We start from the raw sequence: 21,655 nt of genomic DNA, 5'->3' as shown, positions 1-21,655 counted from the left end.
TAATGCAGCAAAAGTTTTCCGAAGTGAGAGCTTGTGTGCCAAATCATACCAAATAGTGATAGTTTAGCACATTCTTTAGTGCACATCAGTAACCGATACCATATTTGCTATTTTTTGTCTCTTTGCAGAGTATGTTAGGAATACTTTTAAAGTGGTTTAGACACGATGTAACGCCACCCAATCTGTCACACATTGTGTCCAGTGTTCCTAGGATAGATTCTAGATGCACAACAATCCTGACCAGGAGCAAGGAGGCAAGATGCTGTAATGATACACTGTGGAGACGGTTTTGGAGAGATGATAAAATATTTTCTGGTGGCTTTTGATGTTAGCCTTTATATATTGAAGATTCACTACAGACTTACTACGGGAACACGAAAGCATGCACTAACGTGCACGTTTCCAAACAGGACGAACGAGCCTGTTTAGTCTCATTTACTGTATACTAAATGGGTAAGGCTCCTACAATTCATTGGCTGCAGGAAAAAAAAATTGAAAAATATTCCATCTTCTCACTTTTTTACTTTCTGAAGTCAATCTCTTAGGAGCGCATCCATTTTCCTACCTGTTTTATAGATGGCTAATCGTTCTATTAATTAGAATAAAAAAAAAAAAAAAGGTTTGTGCGCCGCCCGGGAATCGAACCCGGGTCGCAAGAATGGGAATCTTGCATGATACCACTACACCAGCGGCGCCTACGGAAATAAGGCAGTGTGAGTAATTGAAATGAATACTTAAAAAGTAAGCATAAACGTTAACTTTAGCATGTGCACAACTGGTAACTGGGTCAAACAGGGCTAATTATAGTGATTTATTTAAGGAGTTAATTAATGAGCTGACTAAAATACCACTTCCATTCTCTCCTGTTTAATATTAGAATGTAGAGCAAAACTTTGTAAAAAAAAAAAAAAAAGAGCAAATGTTATTAATGTTTTATTTGACGTTACGTATTACAGATGAAAATCACAAATTTCGAAAGTGTGGGATCATGCATAGATTTTTTAGCTTTAAGCGATCCCAAGTTGAACGAAGGTAACCTCTGTGTCGTCACAGCAACGTTCTTCACGCGCCACCCCAGGAGAGCCAATCAGATTCCAGAAAGAAGCCTTTTCTTGTTGACAACGCTGACAGCACTTCCGGGCTGGTGCTGAGGGCCGCACCGGAGACAGAAAACCGCCGGACAGCTGTAGCATTCGTGGCGTTTTAGATACAGCTACTGGTTAGCGTGTTTGGCGTAATGATTTAGTTGCAAAATCCCTGGTAACCAAATTTTTTTATTGTGTAGTACCCTTTGCTTTCACGCATGGGGATAACGTTCTCCGAGGAATAAGGTGAGATTTTCCATTGTCATTTTGCAGATGTGCTTAAGCGCTGGTGTCGTAGCGGGATTTTGATGTCTTGGTATCTGTTCAATCTCCTGCATGCATGCACGCATTCATGCATGCCTAAATCCTGATTACGATCGCAGAAAAAATTGAATGTTTGGATTGAGTCTGTGATTTGGATTGAGACCGTGCCTCATTTATTAAAACACACTAACTGGCTGTTATAACCAGTGTAATGCAGCCAGAGCAGCAGTCTGTCATCATTAATGCAATCTAGATCAGGAATTCTCAGCTTCACTTCTCGGAATTCACTGCCCTTATTTTAATGGCAAGGGATCAGGATTAGCAGGGTCAATGGGTTGAGTACAGTGGAAGCAATCAAACACACTTGACAACGTTAGCCTGCGTGTCAGTTAATGTTACACATGGCGGGCTTTGTAATCCAGCTAATGTTAGCTGTTCCTGCTGTGTAAACTTAAAACACTTTTGTCATAAATAATTCATAATTCCAGATTTCCAGCACTACTTTAATGTCCGAATGAATGCGATGTTTGTTTACATCCGCTAAATGTCTTCCTGTCCACTCATGGCCTTCGTATGAACGCACCGCTGTTTAATTCTAATCAATAATAAGTTTTACTGTCTCATGAGGAGAAAGCTTATGAGCACTTAAAGTCTCTAGGTGACAGGGGCGTTTCTAGAAGGAAATCTCTACTAATTGTGTTCCTCACCTCACACAATTGTTTTCTTGAATGTCCGTTGAAATGAAATGTGCTAATGTAAAACCCAGCCTTCCCTCGCCTAACCACAATAACTGCCTCTACCACACTGCTGCTGCTAAACCTGCTTTCCATTTGCATTTTCCGCATTCCACAATAATAATAATAATAATAATAAAAAAAAACCATGCAAGGATCATTTCAAATAAAATCCCTGTCCACTTTAATAGGTACACATGTACACCTGCACATGACCTCATGTAGGTCATTTAATTTATTCATTTAGTGATGGAGCAGCAGAACAATGCATAATTCAAGAGCTTTAGTTAAGGTTTACATCAAACACCACAATATGGGAAAAGTCTGGTCTCTGTGACTTTAATCATTGCATCGTTATTGGTTCCAGATGGGCTGGTTTGAGAAACTGCTGATCTCCTAAAATTGTTCTTATACATGTTTATCACCGAGGTGTACCCCCAGACCACAAGGTGTTCAATTCGCTTGGCTGGGGTCAGGTGGGGAATTATTTCAGTTATGAATCGCTGAAACAGAGAGGGAGAAAATGGATCTTTAACCTCTGTAATGAGACTTTCTTTTGCACACACACACACACACACACACACACACACACACACTTACAAAATAAAATGTGTTTTACACACGTGGTTACAGTGTTTTAGTAAACAGTTCATGCGTGCAGGAATGTTGATTGTACCAGTAAGAGACGCGCACGAAGGCCGAGCAGGGGTGATGATTACCCACAATTCCGCAGCGCAAGAGAGAGAGAAAAAAACATTGGCTCAGTTGTGCCATGTGACGCTTGGCGTTAAAACAAGAAGCACATGCGTGCTACATGATACTCGCTACTCATAAACCAAGACTTGCTTGGTTTTTTTAAGTAAAAATAAAAAAAAAAATCTTTGCTCGTTTTGCAGGACAGTTGCAAACGACGTTACTTGCAATCCGAGGTCTCACTGTACATAATAATAATATTTCTATATGTTTATAATAGAGATGAAACGGGTGGTGACCAGAATTGTCTGGATTTCAGTTTGATTTGCCATGACCGGTGACTGGCTGATCAGCCTTAGATATAAGTGATTCTATACCAAGCAAAGAAGCTTACAAGGGGTATAAAAGAAACTTATTTTTATGCCAGTACAATGAAAAGTTGTGTGTTAAAAGCCTCTGATTGGCTTTTTCTTTTTAAAATATGGGAGCGAATTAATCACAAACCCGCTCATTACACATGCTTACACAAGTCTTTAAACACTGAGCTCCAATTACTCGAAAGTCGCGCGCGTTAGAACCCCCCAAATGCTGCTCATTGTCAGGTTGAGTTTTGAGACATTGGAGGCGTTTAAAGAGTTAAAACACTGCCATTACTTTATAATCCTTTACTATTTTAACATTTTTATCCCATTTAGTAGCAGTCAATTATTTTTTAAATTTGTTGTTAAATAATAATTATGGTGAATAACGGAAATACATGCTGCTCAGTTAAATGTTAAATTCTTGTATTTGAAGTTAGTTTGTATTGTTTAAATGTTGCCTTGGTTTTTAAGTGAGAAAACTAATGTTATAAGAAATGGGCTACATTTAATTAATTATTAAACTTTTAAAGGTTTAAATTTATAACATCTGGGGAAAATGTAGGATCGAGTCAGTAGGTAACTGGTGATTCCCATCACTAATACATTAGGAAATTAAATTAATTAATTAAATTAATACTGGACCACCACAGATCAAAGGAGGTGTAGCAACACCCATCCTAGGTGACATTATAGACTAATTTTCATATTTATATTTTCTTTCATATTTATATATTTAAATTATATGATAATGATATATTTGCATGTTAAAATGTGTTGCACAATAGTTAGATTTTCTGTAGGGGCTTAGAATGTAGCAGCTGTGGCCAAAAATTTTTGAGAATGACACAAATATTCTGCTACAAATAGTCTGTTTCAGTGGTGTTGGATCTTTTTGTCAGATGTTACTATGGTGTACTGAAGTATAATTACAAGCATTTCATAAGTGTCAAAGGCTTTTATTGACAATTACATTCAGTTCATGCAAAGAGTCACTGTTTGCAGTGTTGACCCTTATTTTTCAAGACGTCTGCAATTGGCCCTGGCATGCTATTAGGGACGGAAATCACCAATCACCTCCTGATATGATGATATCACAAGTCTACTGTGCCGTTTCGATTAGAATAGAGCGCCGTTCCGATTCTATAAGTATGTTGATTTTTATGATAATACTGATTCGATATTACATTTTCAACAGATTTTATTACAATTTTAAACAATTTACAAAGTTGAATGATTAACTCAATGTAGTATGTTCCTTATAATTTTATGAGTAGTTTTCGTAACAGTCAAGCATTTAAACAAAATAATTTAAAATAACTTCAAATAAAAGAGTTTAACATTTTACTGAGCAGAAGTTATCTCTGTTTTCTTCTATTATTTCTACTAATAATTCAACTTGACAAATATTTCACTCCTACCACACTAGATGAAAATGTGTGAACAATTGACCTGTAGGATTATAAAAAAATAACTCCTCTAACACCTCAAGAGTACGCCAGCATTTTGATATTGAGCAGGAGAGAGTGCGGAAAAAAATTGAGCATGCAGAAATAAAATTAGTGAGAGCTTGATTAAGCAAAAATAAAATCTGAGAGAACAACACTGAGATTTATGCTCAGGTTTTTGGCATGAAAATAACGGCAAACGACTCCACCAAGTAAACGGACATGTTTGTTTAGGGATTCGTTATTGTTACGCGTCACATGAGTGATGGTGGAAGGCCATAAATGAGGAAAAGACAAGAGAATTAAGTCTGTGTAACTGGTAAATAAATTTTAATTAATTTTTGTTTTGTTTTGCACTGTGTTAGTGTCACCAATGTGTGTGGCTGAAAAAGCAATCTGGGATTGTTGTCAAGTAAATAATTTAACATATAAATGCAGCCTGTCTAAAGGCTGGGAAATGCATTGTATGCAAGGGAATTGTATGCATTTACAGATTAGTCAACAGATTGAGTCAGATAAACATATTATGCATTTCCAAATTACTACAGATTTATCAATAATGCATAAAGTCAGTACAGTAATAGTAGGTAGTCAGGAATTAAGCACAAAGGAAATTATTATGGGTGGAATTCAATTCAATTCAATTTTATTTGTATAGCGCTTTTAGCAATTTTCATTGCCGCAAAGCAGCTTTACACAATCAAAATAATTATTTAAGTTTGTATGAAATGTGAATTTGTATAAATCAAAACGGTCAAAATGGAATAACTTTTTATTATTTATATATATATATCTTATTATTTATTTATTCTGACAAACCACTTTATTCTGGTCAAGGTCACAATGGAATTGGAGCCTAGCCTGGGAACTGGGTGTGAGGCAGTGAGTCCATCGCAGGACGCACACTCACACTTACACACTTAAATTTCAATGTTTTTGGGACGTGGATAAAAAATCACATTGGCAGTTACCAAAGCTTACTTTTAAAGCCAAGGTAGATGTGAAAGAATTTGCGTGGCCAGCAGAGATCCTGTAATAGCAGCAAAGGCGGACTAAATTAGATGTTCAGCAATGACATATGATTGTGCTGGTTATGTGTCCACAAATCTTTTATTGTATATTGAGTTACACAGACTGTGAAATGTGTGGTCAGATATTTTGACACCAAGTGACTTTAGTGACGGAAGTGAAACATACAATTAATTCTTTACATTCTCTAATGTTGGAGTAGCACACCAAACAAAGATTTGTCTCTGGGTTCTGCATTAATAACCACAGCTATTTATTTCCTTGGAGCGCTGTCTGACCTTAAATAAGAACTCCCTCCGGATTCAGAAAGTCCCGGTGTCTTGCAACTCCTGAGATTTCTCTCTCCTTTTTCTAACCTCGCTAGTTTTGTATAACCACCTCCTCAACCACAGCCTTTAAGGGACGGTTTTGCTCCACTTAAAACAGAATTATATTTCCTCCCATTAAATGCTGTTTTTTGGTAGAAATTATCAGCATTGGTTTCTACCAATTAAATTGGTTGATGCTTTTTGTTTTGCTCCTATATAAGATACTGTGCAACGTGTAGAAAACAGGCGCTTTATTTAGAGATAGCAGATGTAGTGCTTTGGGACTTGAGGCTGTAGCCTCCTTTGTCCTAAGCTTATAAAAGCACTGTGAAAGTTATTGAAAGGCTTTACTTTTCATTACTTCCAGGCACTGAGACATCACCCTGCTGGAGGGATTGTTGATGTGCTTCATATAGTTTTGAAACAAAGCGAATTGGTACAGTAGGTTCAGTCTCTTTTTACACTGACGTTTTGGTGGTCATGCACTTGTTGCTTGCTTCTGGTCATGTTATCAGCACAGACATATGGAATTTGACACGAGTATTTTTGAATATGAAGTCATTCCCTTGCAACTTGGAAGTAAGAATTCAAGGTCATTCTTATTGTTCCAAGTAAACCTAACCTATCCCTTATCCCTGCTCTTTGTTAGAGATAATTCACATTTATGCAATAACTTGTGCATATAACTTTTTGTTTCTATACTTTTTTTCTTTTAGTCCTGCACGTTTCTCATTCTGTTTATTTTTTAGTTACTTTAAGTAATTTGTAACGGGACTAAAACCATCTTAAAACACCTTTACTGGTCTTATTTTTAATTTTTTTCCTTATAGCTGGTCCTTGTGTGCAAGAAGATTCATGTCATCCAAGAAATAACTGACCCAGTGGGAAAAGAAAGAGGAAGCAAGTTGAACTGTCTGCTGGAGCATTTGTATCATAAAGGGAAAAAAAACAGGTTGGGAATAGTCTTGCACTCGACAAGGAGGAAAAGAGCAGGACGGAAAGAAGTAAAGCACAAGAGGTGTGATAACATAGCACAAAAGGACAAATCCGGATACTGATAGTCGGTGTAGCTCTTTCCACTCTCCCTTGTTAGTCTTCCTCACTCATTCATCAGGATGAAGCTAAAGGAGGATGTGCCTCCTCTTTTCCTGCATGTCTTTCGTTCTGTGGTTTGGGTTTACTCCTTTATCACCTTCATACCCTGGTACTTCCTGTCCGGAGCAGGGGCCAACCAGGCTCGTGCCAAACGCATCAAAGCACGCTCGGTAAGTTCAGCAATAACTGGTTTTGCTATGGATGCTTTTGCTAAGACTCTGAGATATTTCTTAAGGAATACTTTGGTGCAATATGATGGGGGGGGACATTTTTTACCAAACCAACTGCTGGATATGAACAAAATATGCTATGTATATTTTGGATTACATGTGGCGTTATTTTTGTAAAAGCAAGCTAAACGGAACCTCAAGGTGCATACTGAGTCAAGGGATAGCGCTGTGTTACATGAATTTCCTCATTCTTGGATATTTTAACTATTATACAAAAGCAGAACGCTGAATGTAACATGTTTGTAAATGATTTATTCACAAACAGTATATAAATATTTAGTAATTAATTTAGGTGCAGTGGTGGATCAGGCAGCTGAGGCTCTGGGTTGCTGATCAGGGGGTTAGTGGTATGAGTTCCACCACTGCTGGATCGGCCCTGTTTAGTCCATGGGCAGCCAATTTGGGGCGTCTGTGAGCTTGCGGACGCGGAAGGAGCGGCTAGCGCTTTCCTTCGAGTGTGTTACTTCGCTCCTAACGGTGCATGAGCAAGCAGTTCGAAAAGACGCGGTTGGCTGGCATCACGCGATTCAGAGGAAACACGTGATAGTTTTCGGCTTTCCCGGCTGAATGGTAGTAGTAGCCTCAATGTGGGAGCCCCCTAGTGACGGGGAGGAATTGGCCACGACTAAATTAGGGAGAAAATCAGGAAAAAAAAAAAAAAACGTGTGTATATACACAGCACTACACATCCCCAAGTCTTTAGTGCATTCATGAATATGAAGTGAATTTAAGTTGTCCGTCTGGTGAATTTCATTTGCTTGTATTAAAAATGTACTTTGACTTGATGCTGCTTTTTGTTCTTCATGTGTCAGTTTACCGGGAATCCAGCAGGGCCTTACCGGTCCATCAACAGCCAGAAGCAGCTCGTTTCAGAGCTCCATGGTGGACTGGGAACGCTGGATAAAGTGTTTGAGCATGCAGTTAGACAATTTCCTCAAAGAGACTGCCTTGGAACCCGAGAGGTGCTTAGTGAAGAAGATGAAGTGCAACCCAATAAAAAGGTTTTCAAAAAGGTGAGACAAGACGAGCATGCAGATGCACACCAATTTGTATTCACCTTAGAAAATGAGGCTTGAGGTAATAGCTTTTAGAAAGTGAGGCCACCTATAAGTTTTGTTCATTTACTCCTGAAGTAGGATGTGAATTCTGTAAAAACAAGAAACATTTGTGCTTTTGAGCTTCAAGCTTTTATTTCTAAGCACTGTGTCCTTGCTGTTTTCTGGTATAAGCTGTTACAGTTAAGCTGCTCAGTGCGAGCATGTTAACCCTTTGTAATTGAGATGTTTCATAGTTCTCACGTTTCTTGGTGGCTACTTGAAACCTGTGACAGCCATTTGTTAGTCTATCCAAATTATTATTATTTTGTTGTCAGCTCAAAATCCTTACCTATTTATACCACTGTCTTATCTACATATGGGTATCATTGTTGCATGATGAGTGTTGTGGTAAACTCTGTCTGTTGTTTACACCGATGGAAGTGTCCCGATAAATTACCTACTGTAGCAGCACCAGCAGTATTTTTAATCATTTTTTAAACATTTTTTGCAGGTTTTTTCCCCCCTCTTTCAGTAGCTCAGCACTTTTAAGTGTTTATTGAACAACATAATGTGAGAACCAGATGATCTGGATGATCTGCCTTGCTCTTAAGTGCATAACTTGACAATGTGGAGCATTGTTCTGCACTAACAAGCCATTTATGATTGGCACCTCAAAGTAAAGCCGGTAATCTCCTGATGACCTTGTAAGCAAGCAAGAATGTAGTTGTGATAACCATTTAAGGCAATGCTTTCAGTCCTTTTTAAGTTTTCTTATCGTCTTGAGTATTTAACATCTAAAGGCCAATGGAAAAAATGAATGCCTAGGATGCAGCATTAGAGAGTTTCCTGGAACAACAATACCAAAAGCATAACAAACGATTGTCTGTAAATTTCATAATTATATATAAAAAAAAAAGATTAAATACTCTTTTGTTTGTCAGTAATCACAAATTTTGCCTTTTGCATTTTTTATTTGCTGCATATTACTGCATAATCACTTAAAAATCAACATCCAGGTAATTTTTCGTGATTGCCATAGTTTCTGACTGCATTGTATAATGATATGCAATTAGGCAACAATCTATAATGCATAAACCCATGTCAAGGTAATATTAATGACATTGTTTTCCACTTTTTCTTTCTCAAGGTGATATTGGGAAAGTATAACTGGCTGTCGTATGAAGAAACCTTTAATTTGGTCCAGAGATTCGGGAAGGGCCTGGCTACCCTGGGTCAGAAGCCTCAGTGTAACATCGCTATCTTCTGTGAGACTCGTGCCGAATGGATCATAGCAGCACAGGCCTGCTTCATGTACAACTTTCCAGGTGAATACTTTAAATAATAAGCTTGCACAGCTCATGTTCAGGATTTTTTTTCTATTCTTATACCCAAGTGTGATTTCTATGATTAATAAGGAGTGTCGATTGTGTCCTCAGTCTTGTTGAGTGGGGGAAAAAAGGAGAATGTCCAGTGAATAATATTGTATTGTTTCTCAGTGTGCCATTCTGTTGCCAATCTCACCCATCAAGTTTCATTTACAGGCTATCCATATACACATCTACTCAGAAGCACTAAATGTGGATTTTAATTGCATAATGTAGATAGAATATACACATACATAATTTATGAGGGACATTCTAGTCAAACTGAGATTTTGAAATTTTGTATGTCTGTGTACGATGATCCCGGCCAACTGCAGTTGGTCCTGTGATAATTAAACAAATAGAACGCCAGATCCCTGAAAATCAACAGATAACTTGTCACAAACGTATGGAAAATCCACATCTGTCTTTGGGAACTGTGCAAACGATTATTCACCAACACCACTTGAACATTACAGATTCTTTTGCATGGGCAAATCCCACGTGCAGTCCTTACCTCCCTCCAAGCAGTTTTCACATGGTCGGGCCAATAAAAGAGTTCCTGGGAGGCCAGCATGCAGACAAAAAGCATGCAATCTGATCATAGTTTCAGCATTCTGTGAAAATGCTCTACCTTGATGGTATCCAGGAATTGGTGAAATGCTGGGATAGTGGATAAATGTAGATGGGGATTATATAGAGAAATAAAGATTGTTTTACTCCCATAACTGTGTTCTGTTATTCTGCACAATCAAAAGTCCCGGTTTGACTTGAACACCCCTTGTATATACTATATAGTTATTTTGTTTTGAACTAAAGGCAAGCTTTTAGTCTAAGAGCTACTATAATATGCAAGTGTTTCCTTACGTATTAATTTTCTTTGCTGATTCATTTTTTGACCTTCCTGCATGAGAATCTGATTCTCTCTCTCTCTCTCTCTCTCTCTTTCTCTCTTTCTCTCTTTTTCTCTGACCTCTCTTTCTCTTCCACTTGTTCTTCCACAGTGGTGACTCTATACTCGACACTGGGAGGGCCAGCAATAGCCCATGGTCTCAATGAGACAGAGGTCACACACATCATCACCAGCAAAGACCTGTTGCAGAGTCGCCTTAAGGTCAGCATTTAGCATTTATTTGACTTAATTATTGAACATTTTAACTCTATTACGATTAAAGGGCGATTGTTTAATTTTTTTTTTTTTTTTTATTGCCCTCATACAGATTGTAAAAGTTCTGTACAGTAAATATGCTCACATATTACAAGTGAGAGATTTTTGAATGAAGGGTGCATTACTTAATTTAAAAAAATGAAGGAAACACACACTATCTACTATCTATGATTATTAATTGAACATCAGTGTTGCACAACTGAAATTAAAGCACACATTGCCTAAAACAGTCACTGTGTTGAAACAAATTGGTGGTGTTACCTTTGGGCGTCAAAACTGTTTTTCTACAGTGTCTACATCTGACTTCATTTTGTTCGATGTCATCGATGTCTTACTGAAGCCAAAATGTGTCCAAATAACGGAGACTGTGTTTTTCTTTGGTACAAGCCGCTCTTGTTGCTCATTTGTCTCAGTGTTTGAGCTCTCCATGCTCGACATGTCAGCGGAATAACGTAACGGAGCGGGGTCACATGACTCCACACACGGTAGTGTTTTTAAAAAGAAAGTAATAGAAATAATCGACCTGGGAAAATGTAATCGATTATAGGTTCTGAATGTCAATTTCGATTACTTTTCGATTAATCGCCCAGCCCAACCCTGCAGTAGCTTTGTATCAAGCAAAATTTTTTTTTTTTTCAGGTTTTATGGACCTTTTAATGCGGTCATAAGAAGAATCACAAAATTTATGTTATTTCAGTTTAACACAATTGGCCCTATTTATCAGTTTTGTATTATATTTGTACTATTTGTATTTGAAATGTTGTCTTGTTTTTGTTTTCAACATTGTATATTAATACTAAAGACGTTAAGAATTCAAGGACTGTCTGTTCACCCCCAGTAAATCTAACAAAGACATTGCAGTTGGAATAAAAAATCTCAAATTTGGTCTCATCAGTCCATTGATCATATGTTTATCAGTTATGTTTCTTGGCCAAAGCAAGTTTCTTCTTTGCCACAATTCAACTATGATGGATGCTTGAACATTTAAAGCATTTATGTGTGCTTTAATGTGAGGTGCTGTAAATCATTATTTTCTGAGGCTGACCATTCTATTAAACTTATACTCAGCAGAATTAGCTCTCAGTCTTCCTTTACTCATGAGAGGCAATACACACACAACCCCAATCATGTGGAAGACTCTTAACTATTGTCAAGAAGATGAATATGGACACGCTCAACAAGGAGGGTAATTTTTCTTTTCCAGCAGCACAAACAGTGGAAAACAACCACTAGCTGGTTTGCTGACCATGACATTACCATGGCCAGCCAACTCTGACCTGAACCCCATAGAGAATCTTTTATCATTTTTTCGATACTCAATCAATTTTTGATTTTCATGAGCAGTAAGCCGTAATCATCTAAATAAAAGGAAAAATTGTGTGGTGCACTGGTTGTTTTGGTGCACTTCTATTATGGCCAACTTTGACTTTTTTACTTGTGATTTTTACTACATTGTCTTTTCTGTGGGATTGGACTGGACAGTCTGGTCTTTGGTCCCTGGTGGGCATGGGTGGAGCCCTGGATTCCCATGATCTTGTCACCATTTTGCTAGTGTATAGTTGGTGATTAAAGTTGTTCAGTTCACATGTCAGTGGACATATAATGTTATGGCTGATCAGTGTGTGTGTCCTCAAACTGAATCACAAGATTTTTTTTAACTATACAACAATAACCAAGAAAACGTAAATGAAAAATTAGGTAATAAAACTGCGACTGTAAAAACTGCTTTGCTGTTACTTGATTAATGAAATTGTAGATATTTTTTCTCCACCAAATGGGCTCATATGCATTATACTTGACCCCAGGAAATTCTGCTGGAGGTTCCTAGGCTGCAGCACATCATCCTTGTGGACCAAAAGTCCTCTACCTGGCCTGACCTACCCAGAGGCATTCAGGTCCACAGCATGTCTGCTGTTCAGGAATTGGGAGCAAAACCTGAGAGCTGTAAGCCTTTCAAATCTTCAAATGCTCAATAACATTTCTTTAGTGCCATAAGGAATTTGTTTCACTTAATTATGGTGGTCAGTAGAGTAGAGGGGAAAATATATATATAATTTCAGCTCTTTTCTCTGTTCTCTCTTCCTCTTTCCAGTGATGGTGCAGCGGAAACAGCCCCTTCCCAAAGATATTGCTGTGATCATGTACACTAGTGGTTCCACAGGCATCCCCAAAGGAGTCATAATCTCTCACAGAAACATCATTGCCGGGGTAGCTGGCATGGCTGAACGTATCCCAAACCTGGAGTAAGTCCTTAAAACATTCAGAGGATCGCCCATTTTTTTTCTTTTTTTTTAACTGCATATACATTATAACTTTGACAAATAATATGGCTTTATTGCTTTTCACTAAGCTTTCTTCCATCTTGTCTTTTATATACCTTTTTAGTTTGGGTAATGTTCATGTGTCTTTATTATTATAATTTTTTCTAACATGGGCAGTGAGAATGATACCTATATTGGCTACTTGCCACTGGCGCACGTGTTGGAGCTCAGTGCTGAGCTTGTCTGTGTTTCTCATGGCTGTCGTATTGGATACTCCTCACCGCAGACCCTTGCTGATCAGGTAAGCACATTTAATCTCAAACACAGGCATCAAAGCATGCACAAACATTTCCATTACACGTTATGCATTTATACCAAATGACTGCATCAAAATGAGATCCTCACGGTACTAAAATGGGTCTAGGGCTAGGAATGTCACTAGCTAATACTATATTACATAACAACTTGTTATTCTAGGAACAAAAACCAGAGCCTTGTGGGGCAACAATGAAAAGTTCACAAAGCAGAAGTGAATTCACTCCATGTTGTCTCTTAGATCCCTGTCTTAATTTAAAAAGAAAGCCATCAATATGTTGGACCACTAGTTTCAAGGTTTGTGAGGCTGGATGTGAGTCTTCTGGTTCCATTTTGAAGCTTAGCTCCCGTGGATAGTCCCTCATGGACACTTTCCCAAAATAGTACCTTGCTCAAGTCTCATACTTTCTTTAGATACCGTAGAACTGCTGCTGGATTAAAAAAAAAAAAAAAAAAAAAAAAATTATGCTCCTACTGAACATAATTGTAATGTACAATATGATATGATTGTATGGAACTGTGGAAAAGTAATACTGTCTGGTGTCATTCGGCAGAGCACAGCTTCTCTTTTTAAATCTGGTTCCTCTAAACGTTTCTTCTGGTCTGGTTGGTTTTTTTTTTTTTCCCTGCCACTATATGTCTAGCTTCTTCGTCACAGATCTAAATATAAATCAACATCCGGACTTCTGAAAAGCTACTTCGTGAGCTCTTAAAAATGCTATACAAATACATTCGGATTGAGTTGACTTGAAGGCTGCTCAGCTAAAAAGAAGTAAGGGGGCCTTACTTTTGCCTCAAAGGTTGTTGATGTGGAGTGCTCTGCCATAAAGCCAGACTGGATAGCATCTTGGGATTTGTTCTGGACAGGAAATACAGTTGATTGTATAAAGCATGTCTAAGATCTTGTAAAAAGGAAGAGATTTGCATTTCTGTGCATGCAGTCCCAGCATAAACTGTCTTAAATCATGAATGTTACTATTTAATGACCCCAGATGTTTTATCTACTTGAGTTAGTGTTGTTGCTCTTCACAGTCAACCAAAATTAAAAAAGGCAGTAAAGGAGATGCAAGTGTCCTGAAACCAACGCTAATGGCAGCTGTTCCGGTAATTAAACTCGCATTCTCTCATAAACATTTGTCTCTCACTTTTCTGTTTTGTCTGCTATGTGACTCTTTTTTTTTTATTATTACTTTTTTTTTCCTGTCTTTCTCACTGTACAGGAGATCATGGATCGCATCTATAAGAATGTCATGACTAAGGTGGAAGAGATGAGCAGAGTGCAGAGGACTCTCTTTGTTTTGGCATACAACTACAAGATGGAGCAGATAATGAAAGGATACAGCACTCCACTATGCGACCGGTATAGCACTCTTGCAGGCATATTCACTCGCATCTGATGCTTTTATTTTTATTTTAGTATTGTAACTGTAGGTTATGGCTGCTTGATACTTGTGTGTCTTTGTGCATGTTTTGTGTACAGTCTGGTTTTCAAGAAAGTGCGTTCATTGCTGGGTGGAAATACACGAGTGTTGCTGTCAGGTGGAGCTCCTTTGTCTGCTGCGACTCAGCGTTTTATGAACATCTGTTTCTGCTGCCCAGTGGGACAGGGCTACGGCCTCACAGAGACCTGTGGAGCTGGGACCATTAGCGATTGTAAGACATACACAAACATGAGGCTGGGAGCAGGGGCGTTGCGGTATACCAAAATAGTCCAAAGTAAATCAATATAAACTATAAAATATTACAAGACATGGTTTAAAATGAAGGCAGTATTCTAAAGTTTGAAAACATGAAAATATTTTGTGTATATCACAATATTACAGTTATTGCTGTATTTTTCTTAAAAAAAAAATTTCTTATTGCTTTTTCTACCACAGTGTGCTTAAATGCTTGAATCTGATTGGTCAGAATGTGTGCATGATTTTTCTATAACAGCTGTATATTGGTTAATATTGATGCATTTTGTCAGATATGTGTTTTTTTTTGTATAGAGTGTGTGTTTGTTTACTTTGGTCGATGATCCACTTTCTGTGGTCTGTTTTCTGGACCACCAACATTTTATTCATTCAGTCTTAAAGTTAGTTTTGAGTCTATTAACCATAACTCCTAAAAACTTGTTGCACATGCTGATGTTTCCACCAGTGTGACAAAATATATAGATCGATATATGTGAAGGTGAAGACTACTAAGATAATATAAGAAGATAAAAATATCTTTGTCATCATACTACTAAAAGGCTCAAACGAAGTTACCGCTTTGAGTTAATGGGTTACTGATCGGAAGGTCGGGGTTCAAGATCCAAAGACGGCAAGTGAACAAGAACTTAAACAATGATAAGATTATTATAGCTTTTCCTGCTAGAATCCATCTTACTGGTGGGAAAAATATGCTCAATGCAAATTTGAATTAAAAAAAAAGGTTACTGTTATTAAAAATCCACTAACGGTCATTTCATGATTCACAACCACCTGGATTGCATTTTACATCATGCCATGCCAGTATTTTCTGTGGTAACAAAGCCTATATTGCTTGATATATAAAATATATTTTAATATAAAAATTTATTATTATTTTTTTTTTTTTTTACTTTCTCTCTGTGTGCGTAGTCTATGACTACAGTACAGGCCGTGTTGGAGCCCCTCTTGTGTGTTCTGAGATCATGCTTAAGGACTGGGAGGAAGGTGAGTACCGATCATGCATGAAACATAGTGCTGAGCATGATAATGAAAAACTGCGGTTAGTATTTATTTTATTGTATTAACTTTGTGCAACAACATCGGGTTTATATTGTTTTGTTTTTCATCAAATGCATTTTCTGAGATTGTTTGACATGATGATGACGATAGCGATGAAGATGTAAAGACTAATCACTTTAATCTACAGGACTTTTTATTTATTTTTTATAGGCTTTTATAGGTTTATAGGCTTTTATAGGTTTATGGGCTTTTGTTTATTTAGTTCTTTCTCAGTGTTTGGAAAGATTTGTATTTTACATTGGTTTTTGTTACATCTATTACAGATTTTTTTAAGCAGGCCTTAATGTTACTATTTTTATAGTATGAGTGATGCAAGGATGCAAGAGCCAGATGATTTCAATACCATACTTGAACTATTTTTATTTAAACAAAAACAAACGCAGGTCATGAATCTGCTTTTTATCAGTTGAGGACCGCTGCCTAGTGTTGAATCTTCCATTTAGTCTGAGACATGCACATATTAGTGTCTTACTTGGTTTCTTTCCTACAGCCAATTTTTATTTTCTGTTTCCTTTTCTGCTAAAGGCGGTTACTATAGTACAGACAAGCCCGCTCCTCGAGGGGAAATTCTCATTGGTGGACCAAATGTTACTATGGGTTACTATAAGAATGAAGAGAAGAACAGAATAGACTTTTTTGTGGACAAAAATGGCCAGCGCTGGTTTTGCACAGGAGACATTGGCGAATTCCACTCTGATGGCTGTCTTAAGATTATTGGTGAGCAATACACATGCAAAGGACAAACAAATGCATACAACACAGAAGACACTTGATGGACCAATTAAATTATAACTAGTAGGAACAAATGGATCATTTTGGTTTATGTACTGTTATTTATACAAATGTTACAAACTTGTGTGATGGGTACTGTATCGCAATTGTGCTTCCCTGCATGTGCATCTGTGCCTCTCTAGATCGCAAAAAGGACTTGGTGAAATTACAGGCAGGGGAGTATGTGTCCTTGGGAAAGGTGGAAGCTGCGCTGAAAAACTGTCCCCTTATTGACAACATATGTGCTTATGCCAACAGGTAAGCTTGCACCGCACTGGGGATGCACTGACATTTTCACAATTTACTATTTTCAACTCAAAATAGTGGTAATTGTATGAAGTAAAACAAAATGGTCAGCTCTTAAACTTTGCAAATCATTTTAATTGTAATACAAATGGCTTTTTATTTTATTAAATTTTTTTCTGCATCCATATAAATAAAATATGGGAACATAATCTTAATGTCAGGCTAGTTAGGCTAATAAAACTTACTGTAGTATTTTTTGTTGCTTTTTTTAAGCCTAGTGTCCCCTGTATTTCACTTCATACTTTTTAATGATAAAATCTTGATTTAAACAGTACTTATAGTGCTTTATATTGATTTCGGTCTGCCTTTGTTCTAGTTGAATTTTCTTGATTCTGATTTGGTCCATTGTTGTAACATCCTCAGCTTTATTCAGTCTTACATTCCCCTCTCTCCTTCCTCCTCTCCATCAGCGAAGAGTCATATGTGATTGGCTTTGTGGTACCAAATCAGAGGCAGCTGTTAGCCCTTGCCAAACAGAAGCATTTGCTTGGGACATGGGAGGACATATGTAACCACCCTGATATGGAGAAGGAGGTACTGCGCATCATTACTGAAGCTGCTATAAATGGTAAGATCACTCGCGTCTTGATTCTTGATTTTATAATTAAATTGTGAAACATGATTATACAGCCTAACATTTAATCTCACCACAGAAATGTCATGATGCATAATACAATATTTAAAAACTATCATAGCAACAACTCTAAAATAAACACATGAATAAATTAAAAATTCAAATTTTATTTGTCACATACACAGTCATACACAGTACGAAATGTAGTGAAATGCTTACACGACTGCCAGTGACCTTAAAAAGAGAATTAAAACTTATAAGTAATAAATATCCATAGAAGAAATATGATAGAAAATTTAAATAAAAATTTAGCTAGAAAAAATAGAACCTGAAAATAGAAATATACTGTACACATAGAACTATAATGGTGTGCAAGTATGCATAGAAAAAGTGACTTTGTGCAATGGTTATTAAAGTGTCTTTGTGCAATGGTCCAGAATGTAAACGTAAACATGTAGTGTAGATGTGATGTGCGTGGAGTTGTCCATAGTGTCCATGGATGTATAAAGATTGATTGATTGATTGTGAAAATGGTGAAAATATTGTGTTAATTCTGCATAGTGGTGTGGTTGAGAGACCTTATCGCCTGCGGGAAGAAGCTCCTCCTCAGTCTCTCTGTGTTGGCCCTCAGGGAGCGGAATCGCTTCCCAGACCGCAACAGAGTAAACAGTCCATTATTGGGATGGCTGAGGTCCTTCACGACCTTCCTGGCCTTGGTCCAGCACCGATTGGTGTAGATTGAGTGCAGGTCAGGGAGCTCGATGCGGATGATGCGCTCAGCTGATCGCACCACCCTCTGTAGAGCTCGTCTGTCCTGCATGGTGCTGTTCCCGAACCAGGTCGTGATGTTTCCCGTCAGGATGCTCTCTATGGTGCAGGAGTAGAAATTCCTGAGCACCTTGGAGGGCAGTCTAAAGTCTCTCAAGCGTCTGAGGTGGTACAGACGCTGCCGGGCCTTTTTTACCACGGTGTTGATGTGACAGGACCATGTCAGGTCCTGCGTGATGTGAACACCGAATTATTTATGGATGCAATAAATAAGGTCTTTCGACTCTGATTATTGACTTGATGTCATATGGCCATGCACTATATAAACCTGTTAATTGTTTATATTTATAAATGCTTTGCGCTTAAAATGTTACATTTAACTAGGTGTAATTTCTCTCAGCATTTTCTATCCATGCAAGTTTGACAGATTTTGAGCAGTCGATAAAAGGATATTTAAAATAATGATAATTCATAAAAGAGAATAAAACATATGCAATCATCATGGTCTGTTAACTATCAATAGAACTGTACGATTTAATTAATTATGCAATTCAATCAATCTTTTTATTGTTAGATTTATTTTATTGAATCGATGAGTCAGTTTTTATTTTAGAATCGATTCACATTTAAAATGATTTCCATAAACTTACAGATGAAAAATGGTCTAAAATTTCCTAACTTCAGATTTTTGCAGAAAATAGAAAACGCTTGCATCGTCTGCAAATAGTCCTTTTGTGGGAGTATCACTTCGTCTTTGGAGTTTATAATAATTATTTTCGCAGTGTTAACCTTTAGCAACTTGGAAACCATTACTGTTCTGTTTTCATATCTTTTTTTTTCTTTGTTCTTTTTCTTTTTCCAGCCAAACTGGAACGTTTTGAGATCCCCAAGAAGATCCGACTGAGTCCCGAGCAATGGACTCCAGAGACAGGCCTGGTTACTGATGCCTTCAAACTCAAACGCAAGGAGCTCAAAAGCCACTACCAGGAAGACATTGAGAGGATGTATGGTGGCAAGTAATAGAAGAAAGCATTATACATGGCAAGAATGGGGAGAATTCTAAGGATTCAGGATGCAACATTATAAAGGTCTATATAATATGACTCCTAATATGCATTCCTCGTTTTGGATAAACCCCTTAGACAATATACAGGAGCATTTAAATTAATGTAAGGTATTGGCTGACCAAAACAGAAACAACAAATATTGTTATATATTTGCTATACAAGTTTACAGTGTCTAATCAGTAACAATAAATCATTGTTGACCAGCATTCTAATAGTGGACTTCTACAGGGTTTCCCAAAAGTCTCCATGCCTAGGGTAAATTAAGCCTTTTAATATTTAAGCCTTTACAGACATAACATCTTTAGAAACAAGTCATGTAGAGCATGTTTTATAAATTAAGTTACATCTTGTTTAAAAAAGGGGGTTGATTTTCCCATATATATGGAGACTTTTGGCACATGCTATAGATGGCATACATTTGCATTATAACCTAAGGAGATGCCAGGACCTTTTTATGGATCGTTTAGAGAACTAATGACTTAACTTTACACCTCGGACATTGAAATGGATGAACAAGCTCTGTTGAGCCACCAGACAAAATGCACAGAATTGTAAAGATTAAGTGACCTGTTTATGAAATCATAAACTTGTGGATTTATTTCAGTTTGCATTAGTCGAACTGATTTGACGGAGGAAAAAGGTAGCATAATGTGTGCAGGCAAAATATTTTAAACTGGTTGTTTTTCACATTGGTTCTGTTCATTTCTATTTTGGTGATAATCTGGCATCTATGAAACGAAGCCTTGAGAGATTTCAATGTGAAGGTCATTTTATATATTATATTCCATACATGTGCTCTTTTTACCCAAGCACTCTTTGATATTAAGCATTATTGTATAATTTCCTAGCACTTCCTTGGTCACTCCTGTTTTACTTTTATTCCAGAAGGCATTACAAAGAATTACAGCTACTCTGGGATAATGTCTCCTCATCATGACGTTAAAATATATTGTACTCTGCTCCATGTACCATGTATATAGTGCTCCATTTTTGCCTTTCATGCCATATAACAGATTATTTGAAGCCCTCCAGTAATATGTATAATATGTAATACCAGTAACATGTTACTGTTCCAGTCAATTATCTTATATGTAGTTTAGCCAACAATACCAATATTACTAGGAAGTCAACTCTTATGGCATATTCACAGAAATAGGAAAGATTTGAGTATGCCTTAAACATATAAAATAACAGTTTGTCTTTTTATGGTTCAGTATGATTAAAAATTAAAGTAGCTGTACCTATAATCAGTTTGTGATTTTTTTTTTTTTTTTTTTTTTTGTTAGAATGAATTCCACCATTCCACAATCCTGAAAGCAATGCTTTATTCCAGCTGAGAGCATAACATGTTAGTCTGTCTACTTACCTAATGTTAGCAATACTAATTTAATCGTTTTTTTTTTTAACCCCTAATTGACTAGATTATGATTGGTCCAAATGTGAAATTTTATGTTAACACCCCAGTGTTAAACAAAAGTACAAAGTAAACAATAATATACTGTACTTTTTTTTATTTATATATCTATCAGAAACAATAGATAGGATACTTTCTTGCCTACTTTCTGTAGAATATGCCTCATAATTATTGTTGAATGTCAGATTTTAGATTTAATTCGCATTGTACAGCTCCCTGTTGATTGTTCCTGGTTGTTACCATGTTATTCACTCTACATTTGAACCTTTTAACCTGATGTTAACTATTCTGCCTCCTACTGGTACTGTTACAGATGAGAAATTTAAGCGATGTGTTACTAGCAAATAAACCAGCAAGCTATGTGTTCACTCCACCTTAGAAAGGAAGGTGTGTACCTATAAGTCAGGATAAATGTATGTTTCTTATTTCCTCCTCATCCTCTAGCCTGATCAGGCATTTGAGTTAATAATTGTGTGTTTTTTGTTTTTGTTTTTCTGATGTTTAGCCATTTCTGATTATTTACCTGTTGGGATTCTGTTGATATCGGTTTCACAGCATTAGTAATAAGCAGACAGTGAATAGAAAAGCTTTATAGCTGTGCATACATCATTT

The 21,655-nt window shown here is 37.1% G+C and overlaps 1 protein-coding gene and 1 non-coding gene across 2 annotated transcripts; one reads left to right on the top strand and one right to left on the bottom strand.

Moving 5' to 3' along the window:
• Nucleotides 1–624: 624 nt before the first annotated feature.
• Nucleotides 625–695, bottom strand: trnag-ccc (transfer RNA glycine (anticodon CCC)). Its single transcript has one exon. It is a non-coding gene; the product is annotated as a tRNA-Gly (tRNA).
• Nucleotides 696–1,143: 448 nt separating this feature from the next.
• acsl3b (acyl-CoA synthetase long chain family member 3b) lies at nucleotides 1,144–19,771 on the top strand. Its single transcript, XM_053486578.1, has 16 exons — nucleotides 1,144–1,331; nucleotides 6,751–7,185; nucleotides 8,058–8,258; nucleotides 9,430–9,607; nucleotides 10,648–10,757; nucleotides 12,617–12,755; nucleotides 12,904–13,054; nucleotides 13,250–13,373; nucleotides 14,420–14,491; nucleotides 14,608–14,747; nucleotides 14,868–15,040; nucleotides 15,994–16,068; nucleotides 16,669–16,860; nucleotides 17,058–17,172; nucleotides 17,631–17,788; nucleotides 19,425–19,771. Exons 2-16 carry the CDS (start codon nucleotides 7,036–7,038, stop codon nucleotides 19,580–19,582), a joined length of 2,136 nt encoding a protein of 711 aa, XP_053342553.1. The 5' UTR covers nucleotides 1,144–1,331; nucleotides 6,751–7,035; the 3' UTR covers nucleotides 19,583–19,771.
• The last annotated feature ends 1,884 nt before the right edge of the window (nucleotides 19,772–21,655 follow it).

The sequence above is a fragment of the Clarias gariepinus genome, chromosome 25 (assembly GCF_024256425.1).
Source record: "Clarias gariepinus isolate MV-2021 ecotype Netherlands chromosome 25, CGAR_prim_01v2, whole genome shotgun sequence".
Classification (NCBI taxonomy): Eukaryota; Metazoa; Chordata; class Actinopteri; order Siluriformes; family Clariidae; genus Clarias; species Clarias gariepinus.
The sequence above is the reverse complement of the archived record's forward strand: the minus strand, read 5'-3'. Positions and strand labels throughout refer to the sequence as shown.